Source organism: Oncorhynchus mykiss, chromosome 30, assembly GCF_013265735.2.
Source record: "Oncorhynchus mykiss isolate Arlee chromosome 30, USDA_OmykA_1.1, whole genome shotgun sequence".
NCBI classification, from domain to species: Eukaryota; Metazoa; Chordata; class Actinopteri; order Salmoniformes; family Salmonidae; genus Oncorhynchus; species Oncorhynchus mykiss.
In genome coordinates, this window is record NC_050570.1 from 7,032,074 (window position 1) to 7,051,753 (window position 19,680).

Consider the following 19,680-nt stretch of genomic DNA (forward strand, 5'->3'; position numbering starts at 1 on the left):
TCAAACAATTTCTTAGGATGTATGAGCAGTAGGAGTTGATACATAGCTTGGTTCCAGAGCGGTTGGTGTTGCCATGACAACGCCGATGGTGATTGTCAAACCAAACTAACAGACTTGACAAGACGGCACTGTTACGAAACCAACGACTAGCCTGCTGATATTGTTGCACTCGCTTTGTCTAGGGGTCACGTCTAGCCTCACGTCCACCAAACCAACCAGCAACCTCACGTCTACCAAACCAACCAGCAGCCTCACGTCCACCAAACCAACCAGCAACCTCACGTCCACCAAACCAACCAACAGCCTCATGTCCACCAAACCAATCAGCAGTCTCACGTCCACCAAACCAACCAGCAGCCTCAAGCTCTCCAAGCTGACACTCTGACTGATCAGCGTCATTGGCTGCACCAAATGTGCTTATCAAGTCTTGGCTTAGCACCAAGACTCGTTTGCTGCCACCTGGGGATGGAGTGTGCAAGAGTATCCTGGGTTGTGTGTGTGTGTGTGTGTGTGTGTGTGTGTGTGTGTGTGTGTGTGTGTGTGTGTGTGTGTGTGTGTGCGTGTGCGTGCGTGCGTGCGTGCGTGCGTGCGTGCGTGCGTGCGTGCGTGCGTCCTAACATTGACCTTCCCCCCCATTTCATAACAGTAACAACAGATCTGGGACCACCAGACCAGCTGCTCCTCCTATCCGCAACCCATTCTGTGCTTCCTAATGTGATTTTCAGCAGTCAGAATATACTATGGCATAATGGCTGGTTGCATAACCATAAACCCTCCCCCAGATAAGACCTGGGTTCAGATACTATTTGAAATCGTTCAAATACTTTTGTGCGTTTGCTTAAGTCTGTTTGGAATGCCGGATTTGAACATTTTTCTACCGGTTTCATCCCCACAGCAAAGCTCTATGAAAGCTTATTCACAGCTAAAGTACTTCAAATTATATCAAATTGTATTTGAACCCAGGTCTGACCCAGATGTATCATATGATCTTGCGCAACTATGAGTCTATCTGAATATGACCCAGTATAACATTTTTTTTTAAATATATTTTTTTGTGATATCCAATTGGTAGTTACAGTCTTGTAACATCGCTGCAACTCCCGTACTAACTCGGGAGAGGTAAAGGTCGATAGCCATGCTTCCTCCAAAACACGACCCCGCCAAGCATGAGCCAGTATGAAATTGTGATCTAGGATAGGACCAGGATGACAGTATATGTTAGCATAGATTAGGTTACCTATTAGTTGAATGTTGACCTGACAGATCAAAAACAAATGTATAAAAAGGACCAAATAGAGATTTTTATTATTTGATTCCTATACATGTCTGATGTTATAGAATGTGATCAAAACTATAGCCGATAGCTAGTTAAGTAATGGGATTGATTGACATCTACTTCCTTGTATTTTATTAAGGTTTCCAGTGAACAATTCACCATGGGTGAGTGGATATATCAACCAACCCTGATCTCATTGGCTGTACTGCTCGTCACTCTGTCCAATAGTGTCTATAGGGGTAAAATCCTGGTGTACCCATTGGACGGAAGCCACTGGGTCAACATGAGAGTCATCATGGAAGAGCTTCATTCCAAAGGCCATGACATCACAGTGGTGCAAGTGTCAAACCACTGGTACATTTAAAAAAAAAAAAATTAAAAAAACTATTTCACCTTTATTTAACCAGGTAAGCCAGTTGAGAACAAGTTCTCATTTACAACTGTGACCTGGCCAAGATAAAGCTAAAGCAGTGCGACAAAAACAACACAGAGTTACACATGGAATAAACAAAACATACAGCCAATAACACAATAGAAAAAGCTATGTACAGTGTGTGCAAATGTTTTTTACATTTTTTAATTTAACCTTTATTTAACCAGGAAGGGCTCATTGAGGTTAAAATCTCTTTTTCAAGAGCGCCCTAGCCAAGATAGGCAGCACCAAGTCATTACAAAAAAATTACAGACAGACAACATGAAAAACTACAAGTAATCTAGTAAAAACCATTGAATTCACAAGAGTATAAAACAGCAAATTAAAAACATTGACAGGTCAGGCAATCAGCCTCAAAATCCTTCATCGGTGATTTAAAAACACCAATCGGGACAAGTTCTTCCAGTTTAAAAGTATTTTGTAAGGTGTTCCAAGACGATGGCGCAGAGTACATAAAAGCCCTTTTACCAAATTCAGTTCGGACATTTGGAACAGTTAGCAGGATAAAGTCCAGCGAATGAAGAGAGTACCCACCACATTTCTGAACAATAAAAATGCACATATAAAAAGGTAGTAAACCCAAAATGGCTTTTTAAATAAAAGTATACCAGTGACTGAGCCTACGAGTGACTAGAGAAGGCCAGCCAACCCTGGTATACAAAGTGCAGTGGTGCGTAAGGGTTTTGCAGTTTAAAATAAAGCTCAAAGTGCCACGGTAAAGAGTGTCAATTGATCTCAAACACTGAGCGGAAGCATTCATATATAAAATATCCCCATAGTCTAGTAAAGGCATAAATGTAGCTGATACTAGCCTCCTTCTGGCTTCAAAAGAAAAACCGGCCTTATTCCTAAAATAAAATCCCAATTTCAGCTTCAATTTTTTGGTAAGTTGTTGAAAATGCAATTTTGAAAGAGAGGCCGTCATCAATTAAAATGACAAGATATTTAAATGTAGTAAGGTTGGGGAGGTAAGGCAATAAATAGGTCATATTGGCAAAATAATTACAATTTAGCATGAACACTGGAGTGATGGATGTGCAGATGATGATGTGCAAGTGGAGATACTGGGGTGCAAAAGAGCAAAAAAATAAATAACAATATGGGGATGAGGTAGTTGGGTGTGCCATTTACAGATGGGCTGTGTACAGGTATTGTACAATGATCTGTAAGCTGCTCTGACAGCTGATGCTTAAAGTTAGAGAGGGAGATATAAGTCTCCAGCTTCCGTGATTTTTGCAATTCATTCACGTCATAGGCAGCAGAGAACTGGAAGGAAAGGTGGCCAAAGTAAGTGTTGGCTTTGGGAATGACCAGTGAAATACATAAAGCAGAATTCCCCCCACTACACCTACATCACCATCCTTTAACACTGGTGCCTTCCATTAAAACATCTTTGGTGAAGTAAACATCCGAAAATCATGCTTCACTCAAGGACACTTGAAGTGTCCTTTTTCGGATTTCACAAGAACATGGCTGAAATGATTGCTCGGGTCCTTGAAGACAGCGAGTTGATCCATTCTCACCAGGATGGAAGTTTTACGGATCCTGGGATTGGTGGAGGGACGATCTTCCTCTGGTATACAGTGTCAGATGGACCATCCACGGTGAAGCTCATTTGGTCATCGCCCCGTCACCTCTGTCCTACATCACATTCACACCCACAGAGTTGACAGACAAGATGAAATTACCCCGGAGAGTCACCAACGTCATAGCTTACATTCTCGAGACTTAGGGCACACAGAAAGTATTCACCCCCCCTTGACTTTTCCCACATTTTGTTGTGCTACAAAGTGGGATCAAAATGGATTTAATTGTAATTATTTTTACACAAAAACATTCTAACAACATTTGTAAATATATATCTTGATCAGATAAGTATTCAACCCACTAAGTAAAAACATGTTAGAATCACCTTTGGCAGCGATTACAGCTCTGAGTATTTCTGGGTAAGTCTCTAAGAGCTTTCCACACCTGGATTGTACAATATTTGCCCATAATTTTTTTTCAAAATTCTTCAAGCTCTGTCAAATTAGTTTTTGATCATAGCCAGACAACCATTTTTAGGTCTGTAACTGTAACTCAGCACTCAGGAAAATTCACTGTCTTCTTGGTAAACAACTCCAGTGTATATTTGGCCTTGTGTTGTGCTGAAAAGGTTATTTAATCTCCCAGCGTCATGTGGAAAGCAGACTGGACCAGGTTTTCCTCCAGGATTTTGCCTGTGCTTAGCTTCATTCCATTATTTTTTTTTATCCTGAAAAACTCCCCAGTCCTTAACGATTACAAGCATACCCATCACGATGCAGCCACCACTATGCTTAAAAATATGGAGAGTGGTACTCAATAATGTGTTTAGATTTGCCCCAAACATAACCCTTTTGTATTCCGGACAAAAAGTAAATTGCTTTGCCACATTCTTTGCAGTTTTACTTTAGTGCCTTGTTGCAAACAGGATGCATGTTTTGGAATATTTTTATTCTGTACAGACGTACTTCTTTTCACTCTGTCAATTAGGTCAGTATTGTGGAGTGACTAAAATGTTGTTGATACATCATCAGTTTTCTCCTATCGTTAAACTCTGTAACCATTTCAAAGTCACCATTGGCCTCATGGTGAAATCCCTGAGCAGTTTCCTTTGTCTCCGGCAACTGAGTTAGGGAGGGCACCTGTATCTTTGTAGTGACTGGGTGTATTGAGACATCATCCAAAGTGTAATTGGTAACTTCCATCATGCTCAAAGTGATATTCATTGTTTACCCATCTACCAATAGGTGCCCTTCTTTGTGAGGCTTTGGAAAACCTCCCTGGTTTTTATGGTTGAATCTGTGTTTGAAATTCACTGATCGACTGAAGGACCTTACAATGATCTGTATGTGTTGGGTACAGATATGAAGTAGTTATTCAAAAATCAGGTTAAACACTATTATTGCATACAGAGTGAGTCCATGCAACTTATTTTGTGACTTGTTAAGCAAATGTTTACTCCTGAACTTATTTAGGCTTACCCAAGAATGTTTGTACCATGTTTTGTGCTGCTACCACGTTGTGTTGCTGCCATGTTGTTGTCATGTTGTGCTGCTACCATGTTGTGTTGCTACCATGTTGTTGTCATGTTGTGTTGCTACCATGCTGTGTTGTCATGTGTTGCTGCCTTGCTATGTTGTTGTCTTAGGTCTCTCTTTATGTAGTGTTGTGTTGTCTCTGTTGTCGTGATGTGTGTTTTGTCCTATATTTATGTTATTTTAAATTTTTAATCCCAGCCCCCGTCCCCGCAGGAGGCCTTTTGCCTTTTGGTAGGCCGTCAATGTAAACAAGAATTTGTTCTTAACTGACTTGCCAAGTTAAATAAAGGTTAAATAAATAAATAAAAATAACAACGGGGTTGAATAGTTATTGACCCAAGACATTTCAACTTTTCATTAATTTGTAAAAAATGAAACACTTTGATATTATGGGGTATTGTGTGTAGGCCAGTGACAAACATCTCCAACAACAAAATGTAGAAAAAGTGAATGGGTGTGAATACTTTCTGAAGGCACTGTACTCCATGGCATTTATCACAGAACCTGGTACAAACCGGTTACAACGCCGCCTTCCAGAAATCAGATTTCTGTCTCATGCCGAATATGGGTGGGTTCCTCTTCCACAGGACCTGGAGGACTTTGGTCATGATTTATTTTATTTAACTAGGCAAGTCAGTTAAGAACAAATTCTTATTTTCAATGACGGCCTCGAAACAGTGGGTTAACTGCCTTGTTCAGGGTCAGAACGACAGATTTTTACCTTGTCAGCTCAGGGGATTTGATCTTGCAACCTTTTGGTTGCAAGTCAAACACTCTAAACACTAGGCTACCTGCCACCCCCAAGTAAGGATAGAATTGTTAGGGTTCAAATATTCATAGAAACCCATGATTCATACCCATGATGACTCTAGGGACTTTAGAAAGTCTGCCTTAGAAAGTCATCTGGAGGTATGGATGGATGGATGGATGGATGGATGGATGGATGGAGGTATGGATGGATGGAGGTATGGATGGATGGATGGATGGATGGATAGATCCTTGAAGGATGAATATATGAATGAATCTTTTGGACAAATTGTAAATAAACGTTACCGAACACGGACTAAAAAAACTATTTCAATGGTTATTCTCCATTGAGCTTTTTGGTTCAGGACCAGGCTTTATCTGTGTCTGGACCCATTGAATTAAAAACAAAAGTCAACATGCATTTTCATTGTGGTTCTGTTGTGACCCTCATGTATACCGGGAAAGCAACCCTCCACCTTGTGTAACAACACCTGCCTGGTGAACTGACTCCTCCAGAAGGACCTCTTGAGACACCCCAAGACCCGGGCCTTCGTAGCCCACTGAGGAACCAACAAATTCCAGGAGGCCATCTACCATGGCGTCCTCCTTGTCGGCCTCATTCTCGCCTTCGACCCGCCCGACAACCTCTCCAAGGTCTAGGCGAGGGGAGCAGCTAAGATGGTTGACATCGTCACTATGGACAGAGAAGTGGTTGTCATGCAGAGGTTGCCTAGACTGCACAGAGGCCAAGCCATTAAACCACTCTACAAGGCAGTGTTTCCGAATCGACTTTGTTAAGAGACATAAAGGAGCTCGTCACCTGAGGACAAACTCCCATAAAATGTCCTGGATTGTGTCCCCACTTCAGCTGATATGAAAGCGACTCTGCTGATGTGGGTGTTGCTCGTAACCCCGGCTTGCCTGGCAGACGTAAGATGGGTTTTGCGTTTTGTAGGATTAAAGTGAAGTGATTAAGTCATGTTTTGAGATATGAATATATTCATTGATCAATCAGCAAATGATCAATACCATTCATATTTTATCCATAAAATGAATATTTTATCAATGTCAAAATATATATTTTCCGTATATAATGCGTCATTCTCAATTTTATTGAACATATGGATTCAAAAAAAAATCTAATGCGGTATACTCGAGAGACAGACAGTGACATAGAGGAGGGAAAATGTCATGATGACCTCATTCGTCGTATCAATCATGATTGGCCGACATTCTGTCACTGTAAATGGAAAGTTATCTTCTGCTGCGAGGATCGTTGAAACCCTATGGCTGCTTCAGAAGTAATGGGCCCACTTTTACCCGGAGGGTGGAAAGCTTCCTCTTCCTTTGTAAGTTACTTTGTTTTCATGTTTTTAGAATAGTACGTAGCCTGGTCCCAGATCTGTTTGTGTTGTCTTGACAACTTATGTGGGTCTTTAATAGTTGGAAAGACAAGCACAGATCTGGGATCAGGTCGGATGCGTTTACTACTCCCGATGTTTCTATTAATATTTGAACCCTAACAATTCTATCCTTACTGGGGCAGGTTGATAACAAACTGCCCCTGTCGACAAAAGGCAGGATGCAGTGTCTATCACTCCAGACATTAGTCCCTGGACTGAGACAATCAGAAACTGAGTAACGACCAACTGAGCTTCAAACTGACCTTTGACTCCCACAGCACCGGGTCAGTTCCATGCCAGATATTCTGTGCTGGGACCAATGATAACCTGCTAAATTGTCATAATCCATTGAACACAGGGACTAACTCACGCACAAGTAAAATGACCTTTGTTACTTTGTACCCTTGTCCTGGTCTTAGAATGTCCACAATGTAACCAAAGCTCAAAACAAGAGGTGACACATTAGACAGCCCAGTAACCAGGGTTGGGGTTAAAACTGGGAGTCGATATTTATGTCCACAGCTCCTGCTGGGTCTCAGAAATTGTGCCAGATAGCGTGTGTGAGTCCATCTGCTGTTTGGCAAATAGAGGTACAGACGTCACCTAATTGAATAAACACATCATTTGTACCGATGTTTGTAAAAGCTCCTATTTGATTGTTGAGTATAAATTATAGCTGGGCTATTTGATGTCAACGCAACCTGACCAAATCTATCCAAAAAAATTAGGAAAAAATTATTTTATTAGTCGATATAACTACCTTACATACAAACGTGACCATACCTTAACACATTTTAATATTTACAAAAATTGGGACACATTTTGACACCTACAGAGAACATTTCTAAAGCGCAGATAGACCTACAAAAATACCCTCCCCCCCCCCCCGCTACGATAAAAAACTGTTCATCAGAAAAGTATCATTTCCAAACGTATAACATTCATGTACAGTTTGCAGGAAAGGTAAAAGTCACTGGACCCTGAAGAAGGCTACAGGCCAAAACATGTTGGTTTTTAACAAGAACAAGCATTTCTATCGCCAAGAGTTGGCGAATTTCCTCCTCTCCTCCAGTTTGCACCTCTGTTCATGCACCTTGGTTGGAGAGGGAGGTACCGGCAGTGTTCCCTTCCCTTTAGAAGTTGCTGGAGAAACAAGGTCTTGCTGTCTTGAGGCATTTGTAGAGAAAACATTATGAATTCTCTTCCCCTTAGCTTCAAAAAACAGGTTTTGGCTTAACGATGTTGTTCGAAGTCATGTCATCTCATACATCTCGTAAGTGTTGTTGACTTCCTGCAGTTCCTCTTCCTGCTGGCAGCTCTCTCTGATCACGTACACTATGAGTCCCACACAGATGAATATCAACAGAGCAATACCAATAACCTAGAAGGAGAAGAAGACTTCATTAGAAGAAAATACATCTTGTGGATGTAGTGGACATGAGTCGGTCAGGGGGCCGCCTGAGTGGCGTAGCGGTCTAAGGCACTGCATCTCTGCTAGAGGCGTCACTACAGACCCTGGTTCAGCGGTCTAAAGGCACTGCATCTCAGTGCTAGAGGCATCACTACAGACCCTGGTTCAGCGGTCTAAAGGCACTGCATCTCAGTGCTAGAGGTGTCACTACAGACACCCTGGTTTGAATCCAGGCTGTATCACAACTAGCCGTGATTGGGAGTCCCATAGGGTGGTGCACAATTGTCCCAGCGTTGCCAGGGTAGGCCGTCATTGTAAATATGAATTCGTTTTTTACTGACTTGCCTAGTTAATTTTATTTTATTTTTATGGTCACGTGAGGAGGTAACTCTGCCTGCGAACTTCAAAACCAGTGTCTGCCCAGTGCCCAATAGTGAATTTCCTATTGGTCTAAGACGTTGGTTGCTCCCGTGGGAGACCTGGGTTTGTATCCCGTGTGCTACTTGGAAAACAGAACTGTGTTTTCTTGCTTACAAGTCAACCCCCCCATGAAAACCAAGACACACATACAGATGGGATGAAAGCACAGGGTCAACCGCAGTGCTTCGACCCTGGAGCAATGCCTAAGTGCATTGCTCATGGGCACAATGTCAGGAAACAATATGTAGGAAATGTTTCCCGTTGGACCTGGGAATCGAACCGGCGAGCCTCCAGTTGTCTGGCCCACCTCTATGCTACCTATCACCCCACATGTACGAGGGTCAAGGAAGAATAAGCCTGTTCAGTATAGACACACATTACAACAACAACAAAAAATATCTATTCATCATAAACACATTTTTTTTTAATAGTTTTATGATATACTTTGCTTTTCTTAATGGCACAGACACCAACAATAAAAATCAGGGGCCGGTTTACCAGACCCAGATTAAGCATAGTCCTGGACTAAAAATCCTTGTCATTGAAACATTTCCATTGATAGTGTGTTTTAGTCCAGGACAAGGCATAATCTTCATCCGGGAAACTGATCCCAGTGTGTTTTCCTCACCTGAGACTCCACAAATAATTCCTGAGAGTGCACCATGAGATCCTGCAGCGTGCCGTCGTCATGCGGCGGCTCACACCACTTCTGAGGAGCCGCCTTGTCAACAATCACAAACCTGCCGTTCCAGTCTGTTAGCGCGCACGCAAAGTACTGTCCATCCAGGAAGAGCAGGATCAGCCAGACGATGGGCGGAACCAGGCTGGAGATGGACACTGTCCTGGGGCAGCCGCTCAGGTCGTACCTGCAGTCCTGGATGATTAGCATCAGCATGAAGGCCATGATAGCTGGAATGACGAAGAAGGCGGAAGAAAACAGCCCGTTCCATTTGGGGTCGCACGGACACTCGAACTCCAGCTCAACCAGCTTCTCCAAGCCCATCAGGATGAAGCCGAAAGCCACGTTGGAGACCAAGGGGCTGTTGCCGAATTCACTCTTCAGTCGGGAGAGCCATTGTTGCCTCCTTTCCATACTAGATGACACTACATAAAGTGTGAACAGAGACTGAGAAGTCTGAGAGAGGAGAGCGGTGGTAGAATATGCAGACATGCAGGAGCTCCAGTGATGCATGATGGTTAACACTGGTTTTGTGGGAAGGCTTTGCCCTCGAGGCACAGAATACACATTTCTGGTCTCGTTGGTTGACATCAAAGGAAGGCGTAGCCGCTGTGTCTGGGTTTATACAACCCATTGGCCCTGTGGGGCTGACAGACATGGTGTCCAGGGAGATGAACCCTCCCCTCAGACCCCGAGAGAGGGTGGGTGCTATAGAGTGGAGGGAAAGTTTATGTCACGGGAATGTGATGTCTCTACAGGTTTAGGATCTTAATTTGCCCAGTTTCTCACAGCAGGAAACTAATCCTGCAGCAATAGGACATTTTTATTATTGTGTGGATTATAATGAATGGATATTTTTGCATCGGTTGATACATTTTTAGTTAGGGCAAATTAAGTCTGACATTTTTAAGTGGAAGCCTTTTTAAACCTTGAATACAATCCAAGTTTGCATTTCCTGCTGAGCACGACATCTCCTGCAACAACAAGGTGATCAAATTAAGATCCTACACCTGTATATTGTATGCAGATGTGAATCCGGAATGTTCTATGCATATGATATTATACATGTTGAGGGTTGACATCTAAATATGTAATATATATAGTGGAGGGACGCATACAGTGCTTAGTAAAAGTCTACACACCCCTTGCACAGTCTTCACATTTTGCTGCCTTAAAATAAAATATAAACATTTTATAAAATTTGATTTCTTTCCTACCGATGTGCACAACCTATTCCACATTTCTAAAGTGAAGGAAAAATTTGAAATAATTTTCCAAGTGAATTAAAAATAAAAAACAAAAGTACCTTTGGCAGCCATTACAGCTGTGAATCATTGTGAATTAGATTCTACCAACTTTGCACAACTCTTGGCCACATTTATTCATTGTGTTTGTCAAAATTGCTCAGCTCAAGCTCAGTAAATTTGGTTGGGAGTCATTGATGAACAGCAATATTCAGACCTTTGCAAAAACGCAGTTAAGTAACACGGTAAATTAAAATGATATATTTTTATTTTTAAATAGTACTAAAAAAAGATTCAAACTACAGGGTTGGGTCAAATCCAATAAAACAGAATACAAAGTGAAATCCTCTATATTTTCAAGTATTTTGGTGGCAGCATCATGTTATCTTGCAATATTGTGGTGGCTGCATCATGTTATGGGTATGCTTGTCACCGGCAGGGACTTGGGAGTGTGTCAGGATCAAAATAAATATGAAAGGAGCAAAGCCCAGGTAAAATGGCAGAGTTTCCTCTAAGTCTTCTGAATACCTATCTCTGAGTTAGAGTTGTGTTTGTAAGTGGTACAATAACAAAAATTCTAATGCCAAAAACACTGTGTAGTGGGTTGTACAGTAGGTTATGTAGTGGGTTTTATATTAGGTTATGTAGTGGGTTATGTAGTAGGTTATGTAGTAGGTTGTGTAGTAGGTTATGTAGTGGGTTATGTAGTAGGTTACGTAGTGGGTTGTGTAGTGGGTTATGTAGTGGGTTTTATAGTGGGTTGTGTAATGGGTTGTGCAGTAGGTTATGTAGTGAGTTTTATAGTAGGTTGTGTAGTGGGTTTTATAGTAGGTTGTGTAGTGGGTTGTATAGTAAGTTATGTAGTGGGTTTTATAGTAGGTTGTGTAGTGGGTTTTATAGTAGGTTGTGTAGTGGGTTGTACAGTAAGTTATGTAGTGGGTTTTATAGTAGGTTGTGTAGTGGGTGTATAGTAAGTTATGTAGTGGGTTTTATAGTAGGTTGTGTAGTGGGTTGTACAGTAGGTTATGTAGTGGGTTGTATAGTAAGTTGTGTAGTAGGTTGTGTAGTGGGTTGTGTGTAGTGGGTTGTATAGTAAGTTATGTAGTAGGTTATGTAGTGGGTTTTATAGTAGGTTATGTAGTGGGTTTTATAGTAGGTTGTGTAGTGGGTTGTATAGTAAGTTATGTAGTGGGTTTTATAGTAGGTTGTGTAGTGGGTTGTACAGTAGCTTGTGTAGTGGGTTGTACAATAGTTTGTGTAGTGGGTTGTATAGTAAGATATGTAGTGGGTTGTATAGTAGGTTATGTAGTGGGTTTTATAGTAGGTTGTGTAGTGGGTTGTACAGTAGGTTATGTAGTGGGTTTTATAGTAGGTTGTGTAGTGGGTTTTGTAGTAGGTTGTGTAGTGGGTTGTGTAGTAGGTTGTGTAGTGGGTTTTATAGTAGGTTATGTAGTGGGTTTTATAGTAGGTTGTGTAGTGGGTTGTATAGTAAGTTATGTAGTGGGTTTTGTAGTAGGTTGTGTAGTGGGTTGTGTAGTAGGTTATGTAGTGTGTTTTATAGTAGGTTATGTAGTGGGTTTTATAGTAGGTTGTGTAGTGGGTTGTGTGTAGTATAGTAAGTTATGTAGTAGGTTATGTAGTGGGTTTTATAGTAGGTTATGTAGTGGGTTTTATAGTAGGTTATGTAGTGGGTTTTATAGTAGGTTGTGTAGTGGGTTGTATAGTATGTTATGTAGTGGGTTTTATAGTAGGTTGTGTAGTGGGTTGTGTAGTAGGTTATGTAGTGGGTTGTGTAGTAGGTTATGTAGTGGGTTGTGTAGTAGGTTATGTAGTAGGTTATGTAGTGGGTTATGTAGTAGGTTATGTAGTGGGCTGTGTAGTGGGTTATGTAGTAGGTTATGTAGTGGGTTTTATAGTAGGTTGTGTAGTGGGTTGTGTGTAGTGGGTTGTACAGTAAGTTATGTAGTAGGTTATGTAGTGGGTTATGTAGTGGGCTGTGTAGTAGGTTGTGTAGTGGGTTATGTAGTAGGTTATGTAGTGGGTTTTATAGTAGGTTGTGTAGTGGGTTGTGTGTAGTGGGTTGTATAGTAAGTTATGTAGTAGGTTATGTAGTGGGTTATGTAGTGGGCTGTGTAGTAGGTTGTGTAGTGGGTTGTGTAGTAAGTTATGTAGTAGGTTATGTAGTGGGTTATGTAGTGGGCTGTGTAGTAGATTGTGTAGTGGGTTGTGTAGTAGGTTATGTAGTGGGTTTTATAGTAGGTTGTGTAGTGGGTTGTGTGTAGTGGGTTGTATAGTAAGTTATGTAGTAGGTTATGTAGTGGGTTATGTAGTGAGCTGTGTAGTAGGTTGTGTAGTGGGTTATGTAGTAGGTTATGTAGTAGGTTATGTAGTGGGTTATGTAGTGGGCTGTGTAGTAGGTTGTGTAGTGGGTTATGTATTAGGTTGTGTAGTAGGTTATGCAGTGGGTTTTATAGTAGGTTGTGTAGTGGGTTTTATAGTAGGTTGTGTAGTAGGTTATGTAGTGGGTTGTGTAGTGAGTTGTGTGTAGTGGGTTGTATAGTAAGTTATGTAGTGGGTTGTGTGTAGTGGGTTGTATAGTAAGTTATGTAGTGGGTTGTGTATAGTGTTGTGTAGTGAGTTGTGTAGATCGGTAGGGGGAAGAAACGAAAGTATTTGAGATGTAATTTTAAGGACTGTGCAAAGGGTGTGTACTTTTACTCGCAACAGTAAAGTGCCATAAGACATGATGTGTATCTTATTGATCTAAAACGTTATTCAAGGAACGCTATCTGAAAAGATGCTTTAAATGTTAAAAAAGAAGACAAATGTAATTTAAAGGAAACTCTATAGTAGACCACAGCCATATCGAAATGTTATATATTTAATACAATGTGTATACATTAGTAATTACCATAACATTAAAATAAGTTTTTATTAGATCCATAAAAAATATATATATCTGGACAAGTATATACAGTAGTATTGTATATATTATGGATCCCCATTAGCTGCCGCCAAGGCAGACCATAACATACCAAGGCAGACCACAACATACCAAGGCAGACCACAACATACCAAGGCAGACCACAACATACCAAGGCAGACCACAACATACCAAGGCAGACCATAACATACCAAGGCAGACCACAACATACCAAGGCAGACCACAACATACCAAGGCAGACCATAACATACCAAGGCAGACCACAACATACCAAGGCAGACCATAACATACCAAGGCAGACCACAACATACCAAGGCAGACCACAACATACCAAGGCAGACCACAACATACCAAGGCAGACCATAACATACCAAGGCAGACCATAACATACCAAGGCAGACCACAACATACCAAGGCAGACCACAACATACCAAGGCAGACCATAACATACCAAGGCAGACCACAACATACCAAGGCAGACCATAACATACCAAGGCAGACCACAACATACCAAGGCAGACCATAACATACCAAGGCAGACCACAACATACCAAGGCAGACCATAACATACCAAGGCAGACCATAACATACCAAGGCAGACCATAACATACCAAGGCAGACCACAACATACCAAGGCAGACCACAACATACCAAGGCAGACCATAACATACCAAGGCAGACCACAACATACCAAGGCAGACCATAACATACCAAGGCAGACCACAACATACCAAGGCAGACCATAACATACCAAGGCAGACCATAACATACCAAGGCAGACCATAACATACCAAGGCAGACCACAACATACCAAGGCAGACCATAACATACCAAGGCAGACCATAACATACCAAGGCAGACCACAACATACCAAGGCAGCAGCTACTCTTTCTACTCTTCGTTGTGTTGTGTTTATCACTGATTGTCTAATATAGCATCCATGATTTGTTTCATTGTCTATTTTGTCTATTTTGTTCATATGTAAAAATAAAATAAAATAAATAAGAAATGACTAGTTGATTTGGTAGATCTATTTCCGTTGTATTTTTGCAATGCTACTCGTTGCGATAAACGTCAGATTCAAATGAGAACAAGTGGGTTTTTTTTGTGTTTAAAAAAACTAAACATTAGAAGTATTATTTATCATACACTGTCAATAGGGCGGCAGGTAGCGTAGTGGCTAGAGTGTAGAGGTGGCAGGTAGCCTAGTGGTTAGAGTGTAGAGGTGGCAGGTAGCCTAGTGGTTAGAGTGTAGAGGTGGCAGGTAGCCTAGTGGTTAGAGTGTAGAGGTGGCAGGGTAGCCTAGTGGTTAGAGTGTAGAGGTGGCAGGTAGCCTAGTGGTTAGAGTGTAGAGGTGGCAGGTAGCGTAGTGGTTAGAGTGTAGAGGTGGCAGGTAGCCTAGTGGTTAGAGTGTAGAGGTGGCAGGTAGCCTAGTGGTTAGAGTGTAGAGGTGGCAGGTAGCCTAGTGGTTAGAGTGTAGAGGTGGCAGGGTAGCCTAGTGGTTAGAGTGTAGAGGTGGCAGGGTAGCCTAGTGGTTAGAGTGTAGAGGTGGCAGGTAGCCTAGTGGTTAGAGTGTAGAGGTGGCAGGTAGCCTAGTGGTTAGAGTGTAGAGGTGGCAGGTAGCCTAGTGGTTAGAGTGTGGAGGTGGCAGGTAGCCTAGTGGTTAGAGTGTAGGGGTGGCAGGTAGCCTAGTGGTTAGAGTGTAGGGGTGGCAGGTAGCCTAGTGGTTAGAGTGTAGAGGTGGCAGGGTAGCCTAGTGGTTAGAGTGTAGAGGTGGCAGGGTAGCCTAGTGGTTAGAGTGTAGGGGTGGCAGGTAGCCTAGTGGTTAGAGTGTGGAGGTGGCAGGTAGCCTAGTGGTTAGAGTGTAGGGGTGGCAGGTAGCGTAGTGGTTAGAGTGTAGAGGTGGCAGGTAGCCTAGTGGTCCATACATTTTCCCTGACACCCAAAAGTACTCGTTACAATTTGACAGGAAAATGGTCCAATGGTCACGCACTTTGTCAAGAGAACATCTCTGGTCGTCCCTAGTCCCTCTTATCTGGCAGACTCACTAAACACAAATGCTTTTGTTTGTAAATGAATGGCTGAGTGTTGGAGTGTGCTCCTGGCTTTTAAATTTTTACTCAAGTTTAATACTTGAGACTTTTTTTTTCTCCACCACTGATCTACAGTATCTGTACATTAGGTGGCAGCAGAACTGCACTGTTCTAGGAACGCTCGGACAACATTCAGACTACAAATTGGTTCGTTCTTTTTGCTGGTTTACCTGAAATATGGGGTAGCAATGAATCGATTCATGCTTGTACTGTATACATATGAACCACATTTGTGTTGAAAGTTTTCTGTCATTGCCTTTCAACTTTACCTTTGTATGAGCTTGCAATTAATTGTAGGCCTAATTCTTTCAGGGATGGTCAAAAAGCAATGGAAGGTGTCATGTAAAGTTAACATGAAGGGTTTACAGTAGGCCTAGTGTTTATCATTTAGCCTAGGAGAGAGAAATGTTTTGGTCATTCAGACACAAGATAAGATCGATCATTTCCAGAATGATTGCCACCATGTACTAATGCTGTTGGACGGCTGAGTTGACAGTGAAATTGGATTAAAAGTCCCAGTAAAGCCTGACTGCAAACTGAGGTCAGGGCTTAGCCAGGTGTCTGTGTGTCCGTTTCAGACTGTGGTGGGGTCATCTTGACAAGTCAATCGTTCAAATAGGCAATTTATAACGGGTTGTAGTCTTAACATCTGGAACATAACAAGTCACAATTGCCTTATTTTTTAAAAAGTTCATCCAAGTGTTTCTTGCGCTGATTTCGAGAACCTCTGTCCAACTTTCATCACTCAAACTCTCCAGTCGCATTTAGTTATGCACACGCCAAAGGGGATTTATTTACAATTATAAACTGGGTGGTTTGAGCCCTGAATGCTGATTGGCTAACAGCCGTATACCACGGGTATGACAAAACATTTTTACTGCTCTAATTACGTTGGTAACCCGTTTATAATAGCAATAAGCCACCTCGGGGGTTTGTGATATATGGCCAATATACAAGGGCTGTGTTCAGGCACTCTAACAGTCCTTTGCCAAGGTATATTGGCCATTTACCACACCTCCTCGGGTCTCGTTATTTAATCATAGCAGTCAAACGAGTTAAATCGACATCCATTAATGGAAAATTATCTGGCGAGTGTAGTTTATTCAAATTAGTTTAGTTAGTTAGTTATTGGATAAATGTGGCAACTCCCTCTTGCTGCGAAAACCCCCCATATTGGGACAGTTTTCAGGCCTTGTGGGTGGGTTTTGAGTGGTTAGTCTAGACATTTTTGAACTGGCAAACCTGCCGGCATAACATGAGCAGTTAGCACCGACCGAGCTGTGAAACACAGCTTCAGCTTGATCACCAAATGAATTGGGAAATAAATGAAACCCTCACCAGCTAGCTAACAATCTATTTTAGTTTCACTGTCCGATCATTCAAAAAAGGGGGCAAACGAATTTTTTTTAACCTTTCCACAAACGGTCTGGTAATGACTAATGCATGGCCAGTGTGTTAGCATGCTAGCCAGCCAGCTTGCTAGAGTTGCTATTCTTCTAAATGCGGTGGTCACTGGATAAACTAACTATGAGTTGGAACATATTTAGCTGAAAACGAACTGGTAACTAGTTGTTGTTGCCCATGGTGGAATAATAACTAGCTAATAACTAGCTAACCCGATGGCTCCGGAAGCCTACAGTATGTCCCCTGGCATGTCGAGCTAGTTGAGTTTCATAAGAAAATGCCCGATATGAATCAAACACCGTAGCATGCCCTCCTCGGCGGGATTGTCAGATTCGTATTTCAATTGTTACTAACAAATAACTGATTGAAGTTGGTGGTTACTACTGGTTTCAGATCCAAGGCGAGAGAAATTGTCCGCCATGTTGTATGTTTTGGTAAGGGCTCAGTGACATGCACTCAAGAAGGCTCAACCAATCATCCGACGGGTTCTATGTCAAGACTCATGGATATTCATGAGTTTTCCCCCTTCCTTCCTTCCTTCCTTAGCACAAACCATGATTAAATTGTTCCACTTGTGATCTCTCTACCCCCCTATTGCAGTTGAAATGTAAGATGGTAAGGGTTATTGTTAAGGCTAGGGTAAGAGCAGGGGTTAAGGTTAGGCACTGACCATTTTATCACTGCGCACCAGGCACTGCACAGGTGGCGTCAGCACCCTTCTGGTGAGCGAGCGCGCCGCTGTTTTTGCGTGACCTGATTGGAGAATTAGACGGGGCCGCTCTCTTCCATCAGCTCGGTATCTACCCGGTAACCCGGTCCACTCACACAATCATTCAGACCACCCCACCCAATTTCCCCGCTACCGGCATCTACAATCGTCCACCCGAGTCGATGCTAGCTGGAAAAAGAAGAGCAGAAATTATGTCGGTCTCGGTGGCGTTCATTGGAGTGCTGATGCTTCATTTGGTCTCCTCACAGAACGGTAAGAATGTGAAGTGCACGCCTGCCTGCCTGCGGATTGATAGAAATACCGGGACATCATGGCTTCATGCGGGTTTTTGACTGGAGACACAATGATTAAGCTTTAAAATCATATCGTTGCTCAGGATTGTAATTTTGTGCGTCAAATCATTGCAGTGAATATTGACTTATATTATCCACATGATTTTCAGTGCATAGTAGAAAATAGAACCCTCTTATATATTTTATTTAATTATTTATGTTCATACCCAGTCACTGCAGTGAATAGAATGACAGAATAAAGGCTTTAAATGTAATGAAATTAGAACGGAATAATATCTCCCATGCGAGATATTTGTTATAAACGGTCAAATAAACCATATCTTTGATGGTTTCCGTTATTAATATAAACACTACTACTTTAAAATTAAACATCCAGATAAACATTTAGACTAGTTAATCTGTGTCCACAAAATACATTTTGTAGTTTGTACGTTAAATCTTTATGACTGTTAAATCGTCATTAGAATGTGAAGGGGACTTGAACGTGATCGGAGGGGCCGTTGGTTGGTTTATAACAAGGACAAATACGTACAGAAGGTTAAAGGAGAGGGGCATGATTCAGAAATCATCATGCACAGTAAAGTAAGCTGTGATATCATCGACCATCCATAGTCTATGTCCTACCAGCCCCCCCCCCAAACAAAACAAAACGTTCTCCCTCCTTGTCATTTCAAATAACAAGTAGGCTACATTAATAGTACATTCACCTGCGACTGGTCAGGTCATGGTACATCACTAGTGGTGGTTGGTGCTGTTTAAGATGAGGGAGGACAATAATTTTTTAATGAGCATGGCCTTGTTTCTATTAAAGCATATCGGATGACTGCTATTCACATTCCATTCACCCAGTTCAATGTAACATGGATAGGTTTGGCCTAATACATGATACTGTTCCCTATACCCATCATGGGGGGGGGGGGGGGGGTTAGCCAGCTAGCCATAGCCAGCTAGCTAACATATCATCCCTCTGTTCACTGGAACTCCTAAATGTGCACACACTTGCGCGTTCACCTTTTGTTGTCTGTTTAGGGAAGCTTACAGTTTATCCTACCATTTCTACCTATCCGTGTGCCAGTTATTATTATTTTTACATGTGCATTTTTGTGGAACAGTTTAATTTAAATAATAACGTTTTTGGGTTTCTCAAAATCATTGTCGTGTGGTTAATACTTAGAATCTGAAGTAAAATGATGAAAATGTTACAATTTAAAATGAACTACGGTGAGAGCACTAGCCTCTGTCATACAGACAGATTGATACTCTGTGATCCATTGGCGGCTAAAGACACGAGAGCATAGAACTCAGAGATAGCCTATAGGCCAATGAAGCAGGAGACCTATAATTCCCATAGAATTCAGAGATAGCCTATAGGCCAATGAGGCAGGAGACCTATAATTCCCATAGAATTCAGAGATAGCCTATAGGCCAATGAAGCAGGAGACCTATAATTCCCATAGAATTCAGAGATAGCCTATAGGCCAATGAGGCAGGATACCTATAATTCCCATATAATTTAGAGATAGCCTATAGGCCAATGAGGC

At 41.9% G+C, this 19,680-nt stretch overlaps 2 protein-coding genes across 4 annotated transcripts in view; one reads left to right on the plus strand and one right to left on the minus strand.

Annotated features, from left to right (window-relative positions):
* Window positions 1-7,815: 7,815 nt before the first annotated feature.
* On the minus strand, window positions 7,816-17,909 carry LOC118945790 (calcium homeostasis modulator protein 6-like). 2 transcript variants are annotated; one of them, XM_036968921.1, is made up of 2 exons: window positions 9,381-9,968; window positions 7,816-8,302 (listed from the first exon to the last, which is right to left on the minus strand). In XM_036968921.1, exons 1-2 carry the CDS (start codon window positions 9,942-9,944, stop codon window positions 8,174-8,176), a joined length of 693 nt encoding a protein of 230 aa, XP_036824816.1. In that variant the 5' UTR covers window positions 9,945-9,968; the 3' UTR covers window positions 7,816-8,173. The 2 variants fall into 2 exon arrangements, 1 of the variants encoding a protein (XP_036824816.1); XR_005040907.1 differs by lacking the exon at window positions 9,381-9,968 and adding an exon at window positions 17,787-17,909 and having other exon boundaries at window positions 8,192-8,302.
* LOC110521231 (neuroplastin) overlaps window positions 17,858-19,680 on the plus strand; it is a 50,197-nt gene continuing 48,374 nt past the window's right edge. For both annotated transcript variants that reach the window (XM_036968919.1, XM_036968920.1), the window contains exon 1: window positions 17,858-18,098. In XM_036968919.1, the coding sequence (XP_036824814.1) occupies window positions 18,008-18,098 (91 nt within the window). In that variant the 5' untranslated portion in view covers window positions 17,858-18,007. The remainder of the gene's footprint in view (window positions 18,099-19,680) is intronic.

Bases quoted from the DNA above. Each gene is read 5' to 3' on its own strand.
- LOC118945790 (XM_036968921.1), bottom strand. From the start codon at position 9,944: ATGCATCACTGGAGCTCCTGCATGTCTGCATATTCTACCACCGCTCTC. The intron at 8,303-9,380 runs GTGAGGAAAACA...TTCTCCTTCTAG, and splicing joins AATTATTTGTGGAGTCTCAG to GTTATTGGTATTGCTCTGTT.